This window comes from Helicoverpa zea, chromosome 4 (genome assembly GCF_022581195.2).
Source record: "Helicoverpa zea isolate HzStark_Cry1AcR chromosome 4, ilHelZeax1.1, whole genome shotgun sequence".
In the NCBI taxonomy this organism is placed as follows: Eukaryota; Metazoa; Arthropoda; class Insecta; order Lepidoptera; family Noctuidae; genus Helicoverpa; species Helicoverpa zea.
This window is the reverse complement of record NC_061455.1, coordinates 235,988-252,445: the sequence shown is the minus strand read 5'-3', so window position 1 is coordinate 252,445 and position 16,458 is coordinate 235,988. Positions and strand designations below refer to the sequence as shown.

General features: G+C 37.5%; 1 protein-coding gene and 1 long non-coding RNA gene across 4 annotated transcripts in view; one reads left to right on the top strand and one right to left on the bottom strand.

Annotated features, from left to right (window-relative positions):
* Positions 1–221: 221 nt before the first annotated feature.
* LOC124630075 (transmembrane protein 147) lies at positions 222–3,049 on the bottom strand. The gene is made up of 4 exons (XM_047163796.1): positions 2,859–3,049; positions 2,642–2,783; positions 1,808–1,930; positions 222–691 (listed from the first exon to the last, which is right to left on the bottom strand). Exons 1-4 carry the CDS (start codon positions 2,933–2,935, stop codon positions 344–346), a joined length of 690 nt encoding a protein of 229 aa, XP_047019752.1. The 5' UTR covers positions 2,936–3,049; the 3' UTR covers positions 222–343.
* A 963-nt stretch (positions 3,050–4,012) lies between these two features.
* Positions 4,013–16,458, top strand: part of LOC124629873 — a 38,231-nt gene continuing 25,785 nt past the window's right edge. For 2 of the 3 annotated variants that reach the window (XR_006984351.1, XR_006984349.1), the window contains exon 1: positions 4,018–4,322. This is a non-coding gene — a long non-coding RNA (uncharacterized LOC124629873). Of the gene's footprint in view, positions 4,323–16,458 lie in introns of all 3 variants that reach the window. The other variant, XR_006984353.1, reaches the window with a different exon arrangement.

The following is a 16,458-nucleotide window of genomic DNA, read 5'->3' as shown; positions in this document are numbered from 1 at the left end:
GCAGTCCTTACGGGCAGTCTGACATTCAGTCATTCCAAGGGGTATTGGGTTGTCTGGGTAGCTAGGTTGAGGTCAAACAAGCAGTGGCTGAAACGCTGGTATTCAGCTGCATCTGGGTTAGACTGGAAGCCAACCCCAATATAGTTGGGAAAAAGGTACGGAGATGATGAATCGTTGATATAAATTAAACTAAATATTTAAAATAAATCGAAAAACAGTAGTTTTAAAATAAAAGTAACATTTACTCATAATATTATCAATTAAACTGATTGCATTCGTTTTCTAACGCTTAATATAGGAATAATAACTTAAAATCACAAGACAAACAGAGGTGCTGAAATATTCATATTCCAATCTGCTGCGCTAGGACCGCGTAGAGGGCCAGCGAGGTGAGGCCGAGCGCGGCGGCGTGCAGCGCGCGCAGCGCCAGCAGCGCCCAGGGGCTGAGCGCCAGCAGCGCGGCCGCCGCGTCCTCCAGCAGGCCGCGGTAGGGCGACAGCGCCAGCAGCGCCAGCACGAGCGGCGCGTGGCGGCGCGGCAGGTCGCTGCGCGTGCTGAGCCACACGAGCGCGGCGGAGGCGGCGGTGTGCAGCAGCGCCACGTTGGACTCGGCGCAGGCGCGCACGTAGCGCCACGAGAACTCCGATCCGCGCGCGCCCACCCACAGCATCACGCTGCGTGTCACCACCACCTGGAATGCCAGCCCACATGGAAATCAATTATATTCATCATGTATATTTGTATATGTTACGGGCAACGTGATTAACTGGGCATTATTATTAAAGACTGGCCATTATTAATAATGCTCAAGACCTATGAGCAAAGAGATTAATTTATTACTTTGACCAGCCATTATTAATAATGTCCGACGGCCCGTGGTCCACGTAATAAGTTAGAAGAATGTGCTCGAAGAGACTCATTCTGAAGGCTTGACCATTACTTGCTTCCAGCCTTGTAACTGCAGTTGTGACTTCAATTCAAAACGTTGTAAATGCAAGAAAGCAAACATTCTTTGCAATTCCAAATGTCACAACAGCTCATCTTGCAAGAATAAATAAAAATTTTAGCTACTATGTTTAATAGCATATTTTTTATTACCATTTCAAGAAAATTTTGTTACTTTGATTTTATTTAATAAACTCAAACTCAGTAGTTCACCAATTTTATTACTTTTCCCTATCATACTGCCCACCTTTCTTGATTTGCCAGGAAAATTGATTAACCATGTTTTTATCATATTATGAATACAGGCCGGTTGTTATTAGTAGTGGCCAGACTTATCAAATTTCCCGTAACATATACATGACGTAGATCTATAGAGGAGGCTATGTCACTGGGACTTCTTTAGTAGTGGGGACTTGGTGCAACAAACCTGTTTTAAGTACACAACATTTAATTTTTGTCTACATAAAGTGCCAAGTATTTTTTTGCTTTATGAAGACTGTTAGTGTCAAGGCAATATATTCATCAAAAACCTATTCGTCCGTTTGCATGTGAAAAGGTAATAAACATACAGAATAACTAATATGATAAAATTCAGAAAATTCTTCAATTTTTTATAGCTTTTCAGACATTTGTTATAAGCATTAGATTGGTAATTTATTCTATGTAATAAAGTGGAAACATTTTTTGGATCCAATACCTGCAACGCTACTGAACTAAGTTCAAAAATTCATTCACAGTTGGAAAGCTACACTTAGCAGTTGTCGTGGTAAGCGGTAGACTAGACTGACTAGTATGTCGTGGTAACTAGAAAATCTAAGATAATCTAATCAACTAGAAGATCTCAAAATCTAATGTACTATACCTCTGCACTTGCCCATCCTATAGCAGATGTGAGGATCTTTGCGTGGCCTTTTCCAGGCACTGAATTCAGGGCAAAGTAAATTCCCAGAAGGTCTGCAAAGTCTACTGTAGCTTTCAATATTTCCTGAAATCATAACAGGGTTTTTATTAGTGACTTCTATATTAACTTATATTAAACAGTCCCATTGACTTATGAGAGCATTATATGTTATTTAAGGGTATACATTGTTTATACAGTCGACTCTTGTTAATTCAAACCTGCGATATTTCGAACCTCTCGTTAATTCTAAGTTATCACGAGTTCCCTACAAAATGTCTTTATATTTCGAACTAAATCAATACATTTTTATGCACTTGGTAATTCAAACGAAAAAAGCATTGCAATATAACAAAACGACGCGTTAATTCGAATTCTTAGTTGTCCAACACTCGAGAATTCAAAGTTGCAGAGAGAAAGAGGCGGAAAGATTGTAAGTCAGAGTCAGAGAGTCAGAGTAGCAGCAATCTGTTTTGAAGCAGTATGACGGAGCTGTTTTGAAAGATTAATTTATTCACATTATGAATATATGTCAAACACAAGTCATAAGTAGAAGTAAGTACCCGTGTAAAAAAAGTTTGCGACTGAAAACTGCTTGATTACTTAAATAAAACTAAATAAACACTGATGACAGTATTCATTCCTTGACCCACATTGTACTTACAGAGTGAAACGATTTTCACTGTCATTAACAGGGAACTGCCTTATTTTAAGTATTGTATGTGATGACAACTTGAACTTCAGATTGAATTAAATTCGGAAAAGGAATGAATTTATAATTTATAAGGAATACATTACCAGAAACACATTGTATTCTCCAGTGATATGATTACTGTCGCTATCAGGGAAGAATGTAGCAAGCAACAGCATCTTGCACAGCTGTGTGAAGATATACAGGCCTCCCGCGTAAACACATTTTGAGAACGTAGCGTATTCCGATCTATAAGTTTAAAAATAATTAACTTATTATACCGTGTAGCGGTGGCAACAAGTAACCTGCAAGAAAGTTACTTACATTCCAGAGAACTTGTATGCCATGTGATACGGTGCATACACGAGTGCAAGGCAATTTCCAAAGTGGTAGAGCGTCATTGTAATGTATTTATGTTAAATTTAATTGAGCTCAGTTAATAATTTAATAAGGCATCTGATTCTGATAACAACTCCGTTCGATGACCTATCTAGTATCTGTCGTTTCTGTGTGTCTGTCACTGTCAAATAATCGTAATTCCGTTCCTCTGTTCATATTATAATAAGTAGTAGAATCATAATTGGATTCTAAGAAAGTATTGCCAAAAATAAAATCAAAAGAGGAATATTGCCTGCCACTCAATAACGTTTCTGTTAAAATACAATATTAATATTGTATTGTATTAATATTGATCCCTCTTGATTTCATGATTGGGAAAAGCCTCGGAGGATAGATTAATATTGATCCCTCAATATTCTTTAATGAATCGAGCGTGAAAAGAATCGTCTATAACGTTTCTTTTCTCTTAATTTTACAGAAATCTGTGAGATGTGATAGGTATTTTGAGTCAATTACGAATTCTAACCTTAGAATAAGGCTAACAACTATATTTCATTGTAATAACCTTATGTGTAAATGACAACTTAGTTAGTATTCATGCATGCATAAATAATCTGGAGACTCGCAGACTCTTTAATAACATTTTGATATTCTTACGTACGTGAAATGAAATGTCATTTTAACGCGCCAATTTCAGCGTTGATTATGCTGATCTTGTCTTGTAAAAAGTGATTAAATTTTACTAATGTGGATTCTCTAACTTTTTGCTTGCACTTTCCAATTGTCATAAATTATTTTTAATATAGTAATGTTATTTTAAATAGAAATATAGTTTGTAAATTAATTTGGGAGTTTTTAAATGTATTGAAAATGTAAGTAGGTACAAAGTACTGCAATTATTTAAATAATAAATATTTACCACTATGAATTTGAAATTGTTCACTGCCGGGAAGATAATCCAGTAATGATACATTTTTGTTAACAAGTGGGTTAAGAATGGTTATGATTTGGTGCTCAAAAGTGGTATGAGAGTAGAAAGAGATGCAAAATAAAGGGGAACCTATAAAAAAAGGGTTGGTTTTTAACCCTTTCGTTTTTTAGCACACGCGCAAAAGGGTAAGGGGTTAGTTGTCCAATGGCAAGGCAGAGTTTGGGAGATTTTAAATTTTATTCGTCCGGAGTAGTCCGGACTGTATTTGGTGGGTGCTCCGGATAACATGTCACTGCAGTTCCCTTCTGGGAGAGCTTCTTACACAACCTGTTCAGTTAAATGAGAGGGTGCAATGGCATTATAGGGTGATGAATAATAAGACAGTTCGTGAATATTTAGTTCACATTAAAATTTTACTGATATTTAGATTTTTGACATGTGAGAGACTGGTGGGAGGGTGGTGGTGATATTTATTGTGCCTGTACAGGATTGTAGTTTATTAGTTTCTTTTGCTGTTGGTGAGTAGTTTATTAAATTATTTTATAGGTAGAGTCTCGTTCTGACATGCTACATACTTAATTGATTTACTGAAAAATATTATTATATGCTCTGATATGAATTATGTAGATAATTTAAGTTCATCTATTTTAAACTGTAAATGTAAAATGATTTCTTCGTAAATAAATGCACAGATAACTGAGTAATTTATGAATTGAGGGACCTGTAAGATAATGAGCCTTTAGTTTATTTCTATTAAATAATCACTTTTTCAAGTTAATGATGATAGGGTATAGAGTCTTTGCTATTTCTACCTAGGTAGGTTGTGCCTGTTAGGTAACAGGAATAAATTGTTTATAATTGTTTTATACATGTATCTAACTACCTACTATTCATGTAAATAATACCCAGTCTCCAAAAAAAAAATATATATAAAAGAAAATTTTTGAACTAGGTACTTAACTACTTATTTAATAAAACTTGCCCAGGTTCAAAACATTATATTAGATACTTATCTACTCTTTATCAGATCACTGCTAGTGGAGGAAGAATGCAATTTTAATAAGTAGGTACCTAAGTATGTACATACTGAAATATGTAGGTGCCTAACCAAAGCAGGGTTCAGCATCCAGGTCCAAAAACGCATTGTTAGATAGAATATGCTCAGAAACTGTCCTGAGTGTCAGACCTCGTTTTTGATGATTCGGTCAAGTTTGTGGCAAAATTACCACAGCACCGATTTCTAGAACAATACCTACATAGTGGATTCTTCTACAAGCGTTTCAAATGAAAGTATTTTTAACACAGAAAAACCTTTGTATATTAAGGATATGGCTAAAAAAACATCCAGAGCCAGACAGAAACTTCCGACCTTACCTACTACCGATTTTAAATAGCATCCCCCACTGGTTTCACATGTTTGATGTGAAAACTCCGTCGTCGGATTAATGCGAAATGAGTCCTCGATGGGTTATGCAGTTATGCTCCAAAAACCATCGACACTAGCTGAAACTAGCTTGTCGGGTGATCAAACCTGCAGCCACATAAGTCGGAACAAAAAATTGCAGCTCACTCGATAAAACGAAGACTGAAATATTTGTAGCGACATGGAATGCATACAACCTTCTTTGACATGCGACCTTCAACACTCATGAAGAAAATATAAATTCGGATTAAAATTCAAATTCAAAATTTCAAAATCGCAAAATCAGATTCTCGCTGCCACAGGCGTAGGCGTGCGGATTCGGATATAAATAGGGCGCTGGTCTAAATAAATTGAGTCTACTGAAATATCTGGTATAGTCAATATCTCCTATAAATATTTTTTAAATCGGACTAGGTATAGTGTCCTAAGAAAGCGTCACTTTCAAGCAAACAAAGTAAACCCTCCAACTTTATAATATTAGTGGCCAGTTCCATCGGTTACTGAAAAAGTCTCTGATAGAATATGGATATAAGATTATAGTTCGGCCATTCAGAGAATGCGTTCCTGACACGTCGCGATTGAACTGACGACGTAACTTTGCAATGGCGTTGCAGTTACGATAAAAATATTTTTGCTGGTTGTTTACCGTTTTAACAATTGAGGAGCATTAAAACAACATTATTATATCAATAATCAATGAATGTAGTTACGTCGTCAGTTCAATCGCGACGTGTCAGGAACGCATTCTCTGAATGGCCGAACTACGGAACTACGAACTACGTCGTTTACAAGAAACTTGTCTGACAGAGTAACTTTTATTTTCACAGTATGTAAAAGCAAAGAAAGTAGCAATACGAGTGTCTGGCAGAAATTATGAGCATACTTTATCTGGCGGATGGCATTAACTATCAGACAACTAACTGAGACTTTAACTGTAGGTAATCAGTGAAACTGAGCTTAGATGTTTAATTGGTCAGCGGGTTTTGCTAGTGAAAGAACACGCTCGATTAACTAAGCTCGGTAGGTGACGGGTTTTGCCAACCAGAATATAGGTACCTAATAGCTTAAAAAATAATCGACATCAAAGCCTTAGATTGCAATATTTCCACCTTAGGGTGCGTCCACATCTGGCGAATGTGCCGCGAATGCGCAGCACGCGAGCCGATTGCGAGCCGTCTGCGAGCTGCGCGCGTCAGCTCAGTCACTGCAATAGTTTGGTGTGCTCGTATAGAGCGCGCGGGCGGCGCGCGATCTGCGCGCACTCAGTTCTCGCCCTTACAGTTCCGTATACTGGCTCAGGCTCAGTACTATCGAAGATGTCAGACGTCGCGCGCCGCCTGCGCGCTGATCGCGTACGGCGCTTAGGTCGCGCGCGAACTGCGCGCGGGCGGCGCAGAAGCGGCGCACGAACAAAAATGCACGCGCGCAGCTCGCGGGCAGGTCGCAAACGGCTCGCGAGCTGCACATTCGCGGCACATTCGCCAGATGTGGACGCACCCTTATGTTCTAGGTAGTATAGAATACAATTGTGTTAAATTAAATATTTGACTTGGGTAAACGTTTAATTTAATTGATTACCTACTGTCCAGCAAAAGGGGATTGATAGACTTATGTTAGATCAATAGATTACAGTGTGCTGTGCTGTCTGACATTTCAAAGTAACTACGTATTGTATTATGGAAAAAGGTGCCCATCTAATGAATTCCGTAATGTCTCGTATTCACAAATATCGTACCTACGAACATTTCATAAAAATGAAAAGGGAATAAAACTCGGTGTCGTGAGGACTTGAGTCGTGAGTGGACACGTCATCCCTCCATTATAGCATTGTCCGCACGACAATGGCGATAGAGAATAAAGAATCGCGGCCATTAGGTAAATTTCCTCATACATTTTTTGCGTGACACCCTCGACGCGTAAAAAGTGGGGAAACGTAACATTTGTCATGTGGCAGAGACTAGTGGACGCTGCTCTCGCGAGATCTCAATCTCGATGTGGCGGCGTGAAGAAGTTTTTTCTCCGCCTTAATCGAGTGGGGTTGTGCAGGTAGCACCGCACATGTTTTGGCGCCAATATGTGTAGGTGCCTACCTAATATTCTAGATGTTTAATACTTATGTGTAGCTACATCTACCTACTTAGTTAAATCTCGTAAAGAAATTATTTAAGTATACCCAGTCTCAACTGTTACTGATAAAGTCTTTGATCGGGAACTTATCTGACCGTGCGTATACTTTTGGTTTTATAGGTCTCAGTAGCAATATCTGGCAGAAATTATAAGCAGCCTTTAAGAGACATTTTATCTGTGACCAGTGAAACCTGGTCCTAAATACGAGAATTTTTGTAAAATTATTTTAAATGGGAAGAATTTGAAATAGACAATGAATGATGAAACATATGTACATAGTGTTAATCTTTAGCAAAACTCATACATTGACTATTTCGTGAATTTTTGTTCTTAGGTATGTAGAGGTATGTACCTACTTATAAATATGAAATCGAAGAGTCCACATATATCTACTATACGTCTAGATTAAAAAAAAACACTCCCATTTAAATATCATAATAGTTGTGAAAAGTTCGCATTTACAATAAAATTTAGGTAATTAAGTACCTACTTTAAGTAGGTACCTAATAATGAACCATATCACACACTTAATAAATAACTCTTAAAGAAGTACAGACTAATAATGACGGGTAATAAATCGCGCCAAATCGAAGTGTTTACTATAAAACTAGAAATTAACACACCTCTGATTATATAACAGTTCAGTTTAGGACTCAAACAAAAATACGTTCAGGTAAGACGCCAACAGGACAACCTTCCCGAATCTATCAAATTTTACCAATCTATTGTGTAGTCTGTACCTAAACAATCGTAACGATTATCAAAAGACTCATTCATTTAAAACTCATTTTAATCATAAAATTCATTTTAAAGAATAATGAGATTCTAGGTATCCTTGGCAACCGTGATTTTCATGGAAGTAAATAAATAAATAAATAATGTCCGGACACTTGTTCACACACGGTCGTTTAGCCCCATGGTAAGTTATTAATTAACTTGTGTTATGGGTGCTAACACATGCATATAGTATTGAAAGTAAGATATCTATGGTGAAGAAGATACTTTAATACCTGTGAAAAGAAATAGCAAATCAAATCCAATCATCTTTATTGTGGACTATAGGTATGCATCGTAAATATAGGTATAGAATAATAAAAATAAGTTCAGCTATGTCCCTCCGTTGAGGCATACAATAATAAAATACCAATCAGAGGTTTACACAATCAGTCATGTTAGTCTCGATACATAACTAAAATAGTCAAATTATAAGTAAATAAGTATACAAATTCAATTTAAGTTACAGGTCATTATTATATTATTAAATCAATTAAAAAATTAACATAAAAAGTTATTACTTACTGTATGTCACACTACTTGTATAGCTTAGTATTTATCCAAATTCCGCGTGAAACATCTAGTCAGTAAACACATTTAGTAAGTAGGTAACTTACCTGTAATCTACTCTAATCTAAATAATCAGGGTAGAATGACCGTTTGTGGCCACTGTACTGTTTTTGGCCAGTAATAAATGATTTTTTACAGCTCAAAAATATGGTTACAATATTATATTTTCTTATAAATTAATCCAAATGTTAACTGGCCAAAAACGGTACTTCTACCCTTTAAAACTACCCCGGAGTTGCATAGTCTTTTCAAACTTTGCATTCTTCATGTGAAGCAGCATCCGATTCTGAACTACATAGGTACGCAATCAATAATGTATTATAGGAAAATAATTTCAATTTGCTGTGAGAGTGGTGGACAGGCCGATGCATTATTCAGCTCACGTATGGTGCAGGCGAGTGTGCCACGCAGATAAGCGAATATTGAGCCGAAAATACCGAAAGTCCGAACATTCGGCCGTGTCGCCGGGGGGCCTTATCGGAAACGGCTTACGGTGACCCCATGCAAACTCCCTAATGCGACATCGCTCACCGGTCCCCACGCGCTGCCCTCCGGCGATCGATCTCGATGCAAAATTGCCGATAGGGGCTGCTAGTTTGGTTTCTTGTGCGTAATTTTTTATTGCGATATCTCGATACTACCGAAATGTAGTTACTTACGGTCCGCAGGTGGCCTTTGGACAGAGATTTACGGTTTTGAACTTATATAGGTACAATTCATAATGTCCGTTGCATATATTCGTTATAATGCGTGCATTGTGAGTAGGTGCTGTAGGTAGGTACTTACTACTAAGGCACTTAGGTAATAGGATTCATATTATGTTGGTGAGGTCTATATACTTACATATGTAATGTGTAAATCTATATTACTTCCTGAGTTATTTACACTTTCCCCCAGCGCAAGCCACCGACGCTTCTCGCATATTTATTCATAGGCTTGTGCGTATTTTTTACTTGTTCATAAATATTTAAGGCGGTTCGTGCCACTAGTATTTTCAATTCGACAGCGACGTCGGATCCCCTTAGATTTTAGGCTTTCTCTCTTTCCGCGGATTAGAGCGGTTTGATGTATGGCCGCGGGTGGCGGTAAATCAAATTTTGATTGCTATTTTCTTTGTGGAAAGTCGGAATCCTCCGCCTGGGACGAGCGTCGTGTAACGTGGGTTAACCGATCCCCAGGCGCACCCCGCCCGTCTTATGTGGATTGTATGGACAAGACATACTTTCCTATATTTCGTATTTCTTTTTTGGGGATTGATGTAAGATATGTTCAATTATTTCAGCATACCGATATCATAGCGTTTTTGTTATGTCTTTTATATTTTGAGTTAGATTATATCATGATATGTAGGTACATAATTGGTTGAAGAATACAAAGCTTTAAGAATTATCTTAGCCATTAGCCAAGATGTGCTTCTGTTAAAATATATGTAGGATAGCATCAAACTCTCAATTACTTTCCTATGAGTGTGTGGATTAGATTCCAGGTCGGGCAAGTATTAGTCCAACTTTTCTTTTGTATGTACTTTCTAAGTATATCTTGGACACCAAGAGCTGATTAAAGGTAAGGAATCAGCTCGTGTAAGCCTCGATATAAAGTCTAAAATCTCCAACCCGCATTGAGCAAGCATTGTGATTAACACTCAATTCTTCTGAGTATATATATGTTATACCTATTTGGTAGACCTTACCTATGAGATACACAGTAAAATTAAGCGTTCCTCTACACTCCCGCCGCCACCGCCGGGACGAATTGAAACAAATTTAAGTTTACTTAGGGCTATTGAAATCAAATTTGCTTGGATAACTAGATCTTAGCGAAATAACTGTCAAGTTCGGGGAGACGGGCGCAGTAACCGCGTGTGTGATCCAATTGCGGACCGCTCTAGAGGCGATCCGAACGGATGGAATCAAATTCAGCCGCCCTTTAAATATTTGAACTGATGCTGGAGGCAGCGCAGGGCTAGGATAGGGACGGGCTTACAGGGGGAACCACTGATCGCAAGTCGGTCTGTCAATGTATCGTCGATGTCTTATACTATTCAGAAAATGTATCTAACTAATATTTAATTTTGATAGCTGTTTACCCAGCCATAAACGCGGAGCAAAAAGATCGAGGCATAAACATAAACGAGCCTAGGATCTTTAAAATGTTCCCTAAAATTGTTAATGTTTCTTTAGATTTCAGTAAAACGAATATTATATTTTTGTACATTACTTAGAAATGACCTACGGCTATCATACCTGCCCATACTTACCCAAGATTAACATCATTGACCTTTTGAGTAAAGTAAAGCGATCCAAATCTCATTAAGAATGAAAGCGTGTTGAATACTGCATACATAATATAAGTATGTTTTAGCAAGGCTGAAGGAGCGGCCAGCGCGGGTCGGCCGCGGAGGGTGGGCACCCACCTTCGGATAAAAAAGGATCTCGAAAAATTCTCGACCCTTTTTATACTAAATAGATAGCTAACACGGCCTGAGTGGAGTTTCAATAGATGCTTTCTCGACGGAAGAAGCGACCTGTAAGGAATCGAGGGGCCCAGTGAAAAACCTTGTTATATATCTACCATCTTGTGTAGTGCGTGTCACACAGTTTTTCCTTTTATTTTTTACGCGTGCCCTCCTCAGAGGGATAAGAGGAATTCTTTTTAAATTGGAAATGTTTTCTAAGAGGATTACGATTTGCGGAGGTGTGCGCCGATGTTGGGCGTTGGGAATAAGGGATCGCATTACTCTCTTTTGTGTTTAACATTTTCCAAAATTTCTTTATTATTGTGTTTGTATTAAGTGGGATTGATGTAATTCATCCTGTAAGTGCATTGGTTTTATTTAATTTTACATTTTGTAACCTTATAGGTACCAGAATGTTACTTAAGGATCTGCTTACAACTTTATGTGTCATACATAATAATTATTTTACTTGGAATTTATTCCTTCCAATATTTTGTTCTGTTGAGGATTTGGTCCCGCCCTATCATACACTTAATTCATATTTAGGCTATGCAGCAAAAACGTTAGTATAAAAATATTATACGTGCGTAACGAACAACGGGACCGATATTTCACTCCAAGTGACCATTACTCGTGTGAAGTTGATGTAAGCACAAAGCTTGGGACGATTGCCGAATAAGGAATATTTTTTCTATGCCCATTTTAAACATTCTGCCAAGAAAATCTTTATCGTGCTTATAATAGAGGCCAGTATTGTTTACCGTAGTGGGCTCGGAGTGACGCTGGGAACCGAGGCGATTATCCCCTGCAGTTGCAACGTTAGTGACGGGGATTTCGTTTAAATTTTGAAATCGCCCCCGCCCTTATTGCTTATAGTCTGCACAATTTGAAAGCTTTTGTTGAGTGCATAAACTACTGACAAGTAAAAATATAATATTTAATGGTCAACAGAATAAAATGTGGAAAGCTTAGTTACGGGTCATCATTAGGTTTCTTCTACAACTAAAATGCATTTAGTGAAGTAGTTCCTAATGGAGATAGGCATAGAAATTTCAAAAAAGGAGGTTAAAGAACAATGTCAGGTTTCGGCCCACCCAATCAACTTTTAAAACTAAATTCTCACGGACACAAAGTTCTTTCCTACAAATATAAAATATTTAATTGTTATCTAGAACTTTTCTAAAAAAAAATATCATTTTAATAAGTAATTATTTTGTTTATCGAGTTCAGGTTTTTCGTTTTAATAATTTGGAATAATTTGGTTTTGAGAAGTTCAATGCAAAAGTGGAAAACAGAAAAGCTTCTGACATTAAACTACACAAAAAACTGTAAGAATTTTCACTGTACATGAAATATTTTTATTGAGCCTAAGTGACTATGGACGTCTGACATTGTTCCTTGTCTCGCAGTTTGGAGCAAATAATCTTTACACTAAGTACTTTTGGTTATAGGTAAGTACAAAGTTCACAAAATCAAGAAATACGTTAAAATAAAATCATATTCTGAGATAAAGATTTAGGATTCCACTACCGTTTAATACCTACTCAATTCTCAAAATGCCAAACAACTACTTACCTTTTTCTGGTATGAGCAAGGCATTCAGCCCAAAACACGGCCATGCGTTAGAGGCCTCTAGCGGACACGCGTTATTTTGAAAAATATGATCTAACGCAAGAAACACTATAAATACAGATATCGAGGAAAAATTACTCGATTGCATTACTTCTATCGAAAAATTTGTCATGAGTGGTTATTCAAACTTAGGGCTATAGGTACCTATCCATATTTTTCTAAGAGTCCAAGGCGTTTCCATTTTTTATACGGGTCAACAATAATTGAGTTCGCATCGACGATGTGGTTGTACAATAGCTATTGTAAGTTTGTGACAGGTGGTCACAGTTTGTATCTACAACATCCACACTAGCCTGCGTCGGGAGATTACCTCTATTTACGATAAACGATAAGACGGAAATGTCAATCGAATTGCTGCTATTGAGATTAGCTATAAAGATTCAATAAGAGTTTCCGCTTTCTGTCGGTACTTAAACACCTATTATTGGATTTGGATAATTCTTTTCAAAGTTGTAGGAGCCTACATGCCTACTTGACAGTAAAATAACCATCAAAGAATCCAATAATAAAAATAATTAATAATATAAAATAATTGAAACCTATAACCGATTCCGATTAAAGTAGGCACCTAAGACGTAATCCAAAAAGTATTATATTAACTCTGATCAATTGAATTTTTAACATGATTAAAAGATTTTTTTTGTCCAAGATTATGTACTGAAACAAAGTATGCTGATGTGTAGACACACATCTTAGTTAAGCATTCACATTATTAATGTGGTTGTAATAATATTAGTTATTACTTATATGTATAGGTATAATTGTCCAACTACAGTTTTACGCATCATTATAAAGACCAGACCGAAATGTTTTAGTAAGTGCAATATCATGTCGAATTATCGCCAGCGGCCGACGCTAACAACAGTACGTAATGTGCGGTTCATGCTGTATTAAGATCATTTTACTATTACTGCTACATCTTGGACGCACATAAAACGCCTGTAACTGGCTGTAACTGGTAACACGACACCGGTCGTCATGCCAAATGTCGCCAAACACACAATCACAACTCACACTAATCAAATCATTTAGAGCTACGTAACTAACTAAATCCCGCGGTTTCAGTATCAGCCTGAGTACCTACTCCCAGGAAATTGAATGAAATGAAGTAGTTACTCTGTAATCTACTTACTTCTTGCGGAGATAAAAAGTATGTAATGTCCTTTCCCAGATTTAAATTCATCTCAGCTTACGGCTGTATTGTTGCCGGATTGTAGCAGAAAGATATTACCGACAGATTGACTTGTGCATGGTGTGTGGAAATCATTGACAATGTATGGTTTGAAGTAAAATAGTTAGCCGCCACCTAAATGACATAAAAGTGGCTTGTACCTATGCATGGCCATCCTGGCACTGACTTGGTTTTATTCTTCTTTTAAAGCAAACAAAACGATAACTTGCAAGTAATAAAACACGGTTCGACTGGTCACATCAGTCCGCCTCCCTATGGTAATAAAACAGATACATTATAAATCGTATGGGATATTGTCCACCGTTGTTATAGTCAGAGCGGCCGCCACGCGTGACGTACTTAAATCGTTTTTATTGTTTTTTCACGGCGACATATCGCAGCATTAGTACAGCGTTATAATATTTTGCTTAGTACACAATAACTCGCGGACATAAACCACGTTATGTCGCACCATGTTCACGGAAATTAGGCTTCGTAAAACGTTTATAATGTTTTTCCACGTGTACCTATATGGAACGTACAAGAACATAATATAAAGCTGTTGATGTGTTCAACTTTCATTGATATACTGTGGCCAGTACGCCCAGGTGATGTTTCATTCAAAACTCGTTTCCAATTAATGTTCCTAATCAAGTAGAAGTGGAATGCTTCAATGAAGATTCGTCAGAAATCGTTTCTCAAAAATGGCTGGCCCATTTCGGGATGGTCGCACTTTTATAGCTACTAAATTCCGATAAAATAATATCCCTCGCATAATAAACAGTTCAGTTAGAACCTAATGTTGAATCGATTTTTATAAAAAGTGGTATTAATATTAGATGGTCCAAACGTAAACAGTTGTTTGATCCTGCGTGCTAGACAATATTTTGGCGAGTGTTTCCTGGCATTACTTCCAGATTATGATAGACGACTGATGGATATGACTGATCTATGTATTGACACGGCTCGAAGTGATCTCCAGTAAAAGGGTTGCGAAGTCTCTTTGGCGCATTAACAGTAAATGATGGATGAGTCTCTTTGTCTTCTCGTGACTTGATATCGCTTTTAGATACCTTTAGATACCATGTTAATGCTGTATACATTTACTAATATTTGCTGTAGTTCAGTTACTGTCATCTATATTTAATACAAAATATTATTATATTTAGTACAAAAATCTTTACATGCATGCATATGTATTCTACACATTGTGTCACATTAGTCGTCAAAGTTGGCTTTCCAGTTTCAAATATCTAATGTTACATTGTAACAGAAAGAGGCCAATTTTTATCCATTTATCTCGATTTGACGTGAATTGAGTGACTATTTGACTGGCTCGCCAGTCGACATGACTGGGCACTTGGCTAATCTATTTACTCCATTAACATACATTTTGTGAAAATTTCCGAGGCCTGAAAAGGCTCCATGATTAATATTTGAGCCGTGACTGGGCGGCGGTCGGACTGCGCGCCTAACCGAGCGGAATGTATCGCTTATCTGCTACAAACATACAACTTTGGATGTGCTAGTCAAAGCTTCACCACATACTTATTCACATAATATATTTTCATACGCGAATTTGATATAGGTAAGTACTTATATCTATATCGAGAAAAATCTAACAAGGACCGGTCGGTCACATTTTTCGATAGATGGATATTTTATTCATGAGTTAAACGCGTAAAGGAACTCTATCTAATACTAAATCTATATATCCGACAGCGAGATAGTCATGCCGTTTAAAATTCGCTTTCGCAAATTAGATTTTATCACAAATTGAACATCATGTTACTGTTTTACTGAGTAAATATAAGATGTTTTTTGGGGATCATTTTTTATGTGGTCAGCCTAGGGGTGGTGACGGCGATGGCACGCAATCCATTAAAGCTGAAAAAACACTTGAAATTCAGCGACTCATACAATAAACATCGTTTGGTAAGTCGCGAGCGAGCTTTTTGTCGCGTCCACACAACCGCGCTTTTTGCTCACGCTTCTTCTGTAGAGTTTTTGTGCGAGCGGGAGCCGATCGCGATACCACAGTGCTCTTCGTATTCACTACCTAATTGAATAATTTTGGAGTTGTTATCATTGTTTTGTTATTTTGATTTGGTTTTTAATCATTCACAATCTGTTACATGTACTTAATTTCTAATAAGTACATGTGATTGAAGTGTTAAGTCACAGAATAGAAGAGAATCTGAATCGAAACTGTGGTTAAACTTTCATTGTACATTTTTCATTTGAAATATCTGCCAAAATGGTGGCCGGTTGAATTGGAGTGAATGATATTTATGACGGCAGTGTCCAGCGCCTGTGGTAAGGGTCTTATTATTCAGCGCATAAACCAGGGAATATTTTAGCGGGCGGCGACGACGCCGAGGGATTTTGAACGGTGCCCGAAAAAATTGATGCGACTTATCTCACACGCGTGTTCCCGCCAAGATAAACGTATGACATGTTTTATGTATGTTTGGATTCAAGTTCTCTGCCGTTGACTATGCG

Bases quoted from the DNA above. Each gene is read 5' to 3' on its own strand.
- LOC124630075 (XM_047163796.1), bottom strand. From the start codon at position 2,935: ATGACGCTCTACCACTTTGGAAATTGCCTTGCACTCGTGTATGCACCG. The intron at 1,931-2,641 runs GTAATGTATTCC...TTATGATTTCAG, and splicing joins GAGAATACAATGTGTTTCTG to GAAATATTGAAAGCTACAGT. The intron at 692-1,807 runs GTATAGTACATT...CTGGCATTCCAG, and splicing joins TAGGATGGGCAAGTGCAGAG to GTGGTGGTGACACGCAGCGT.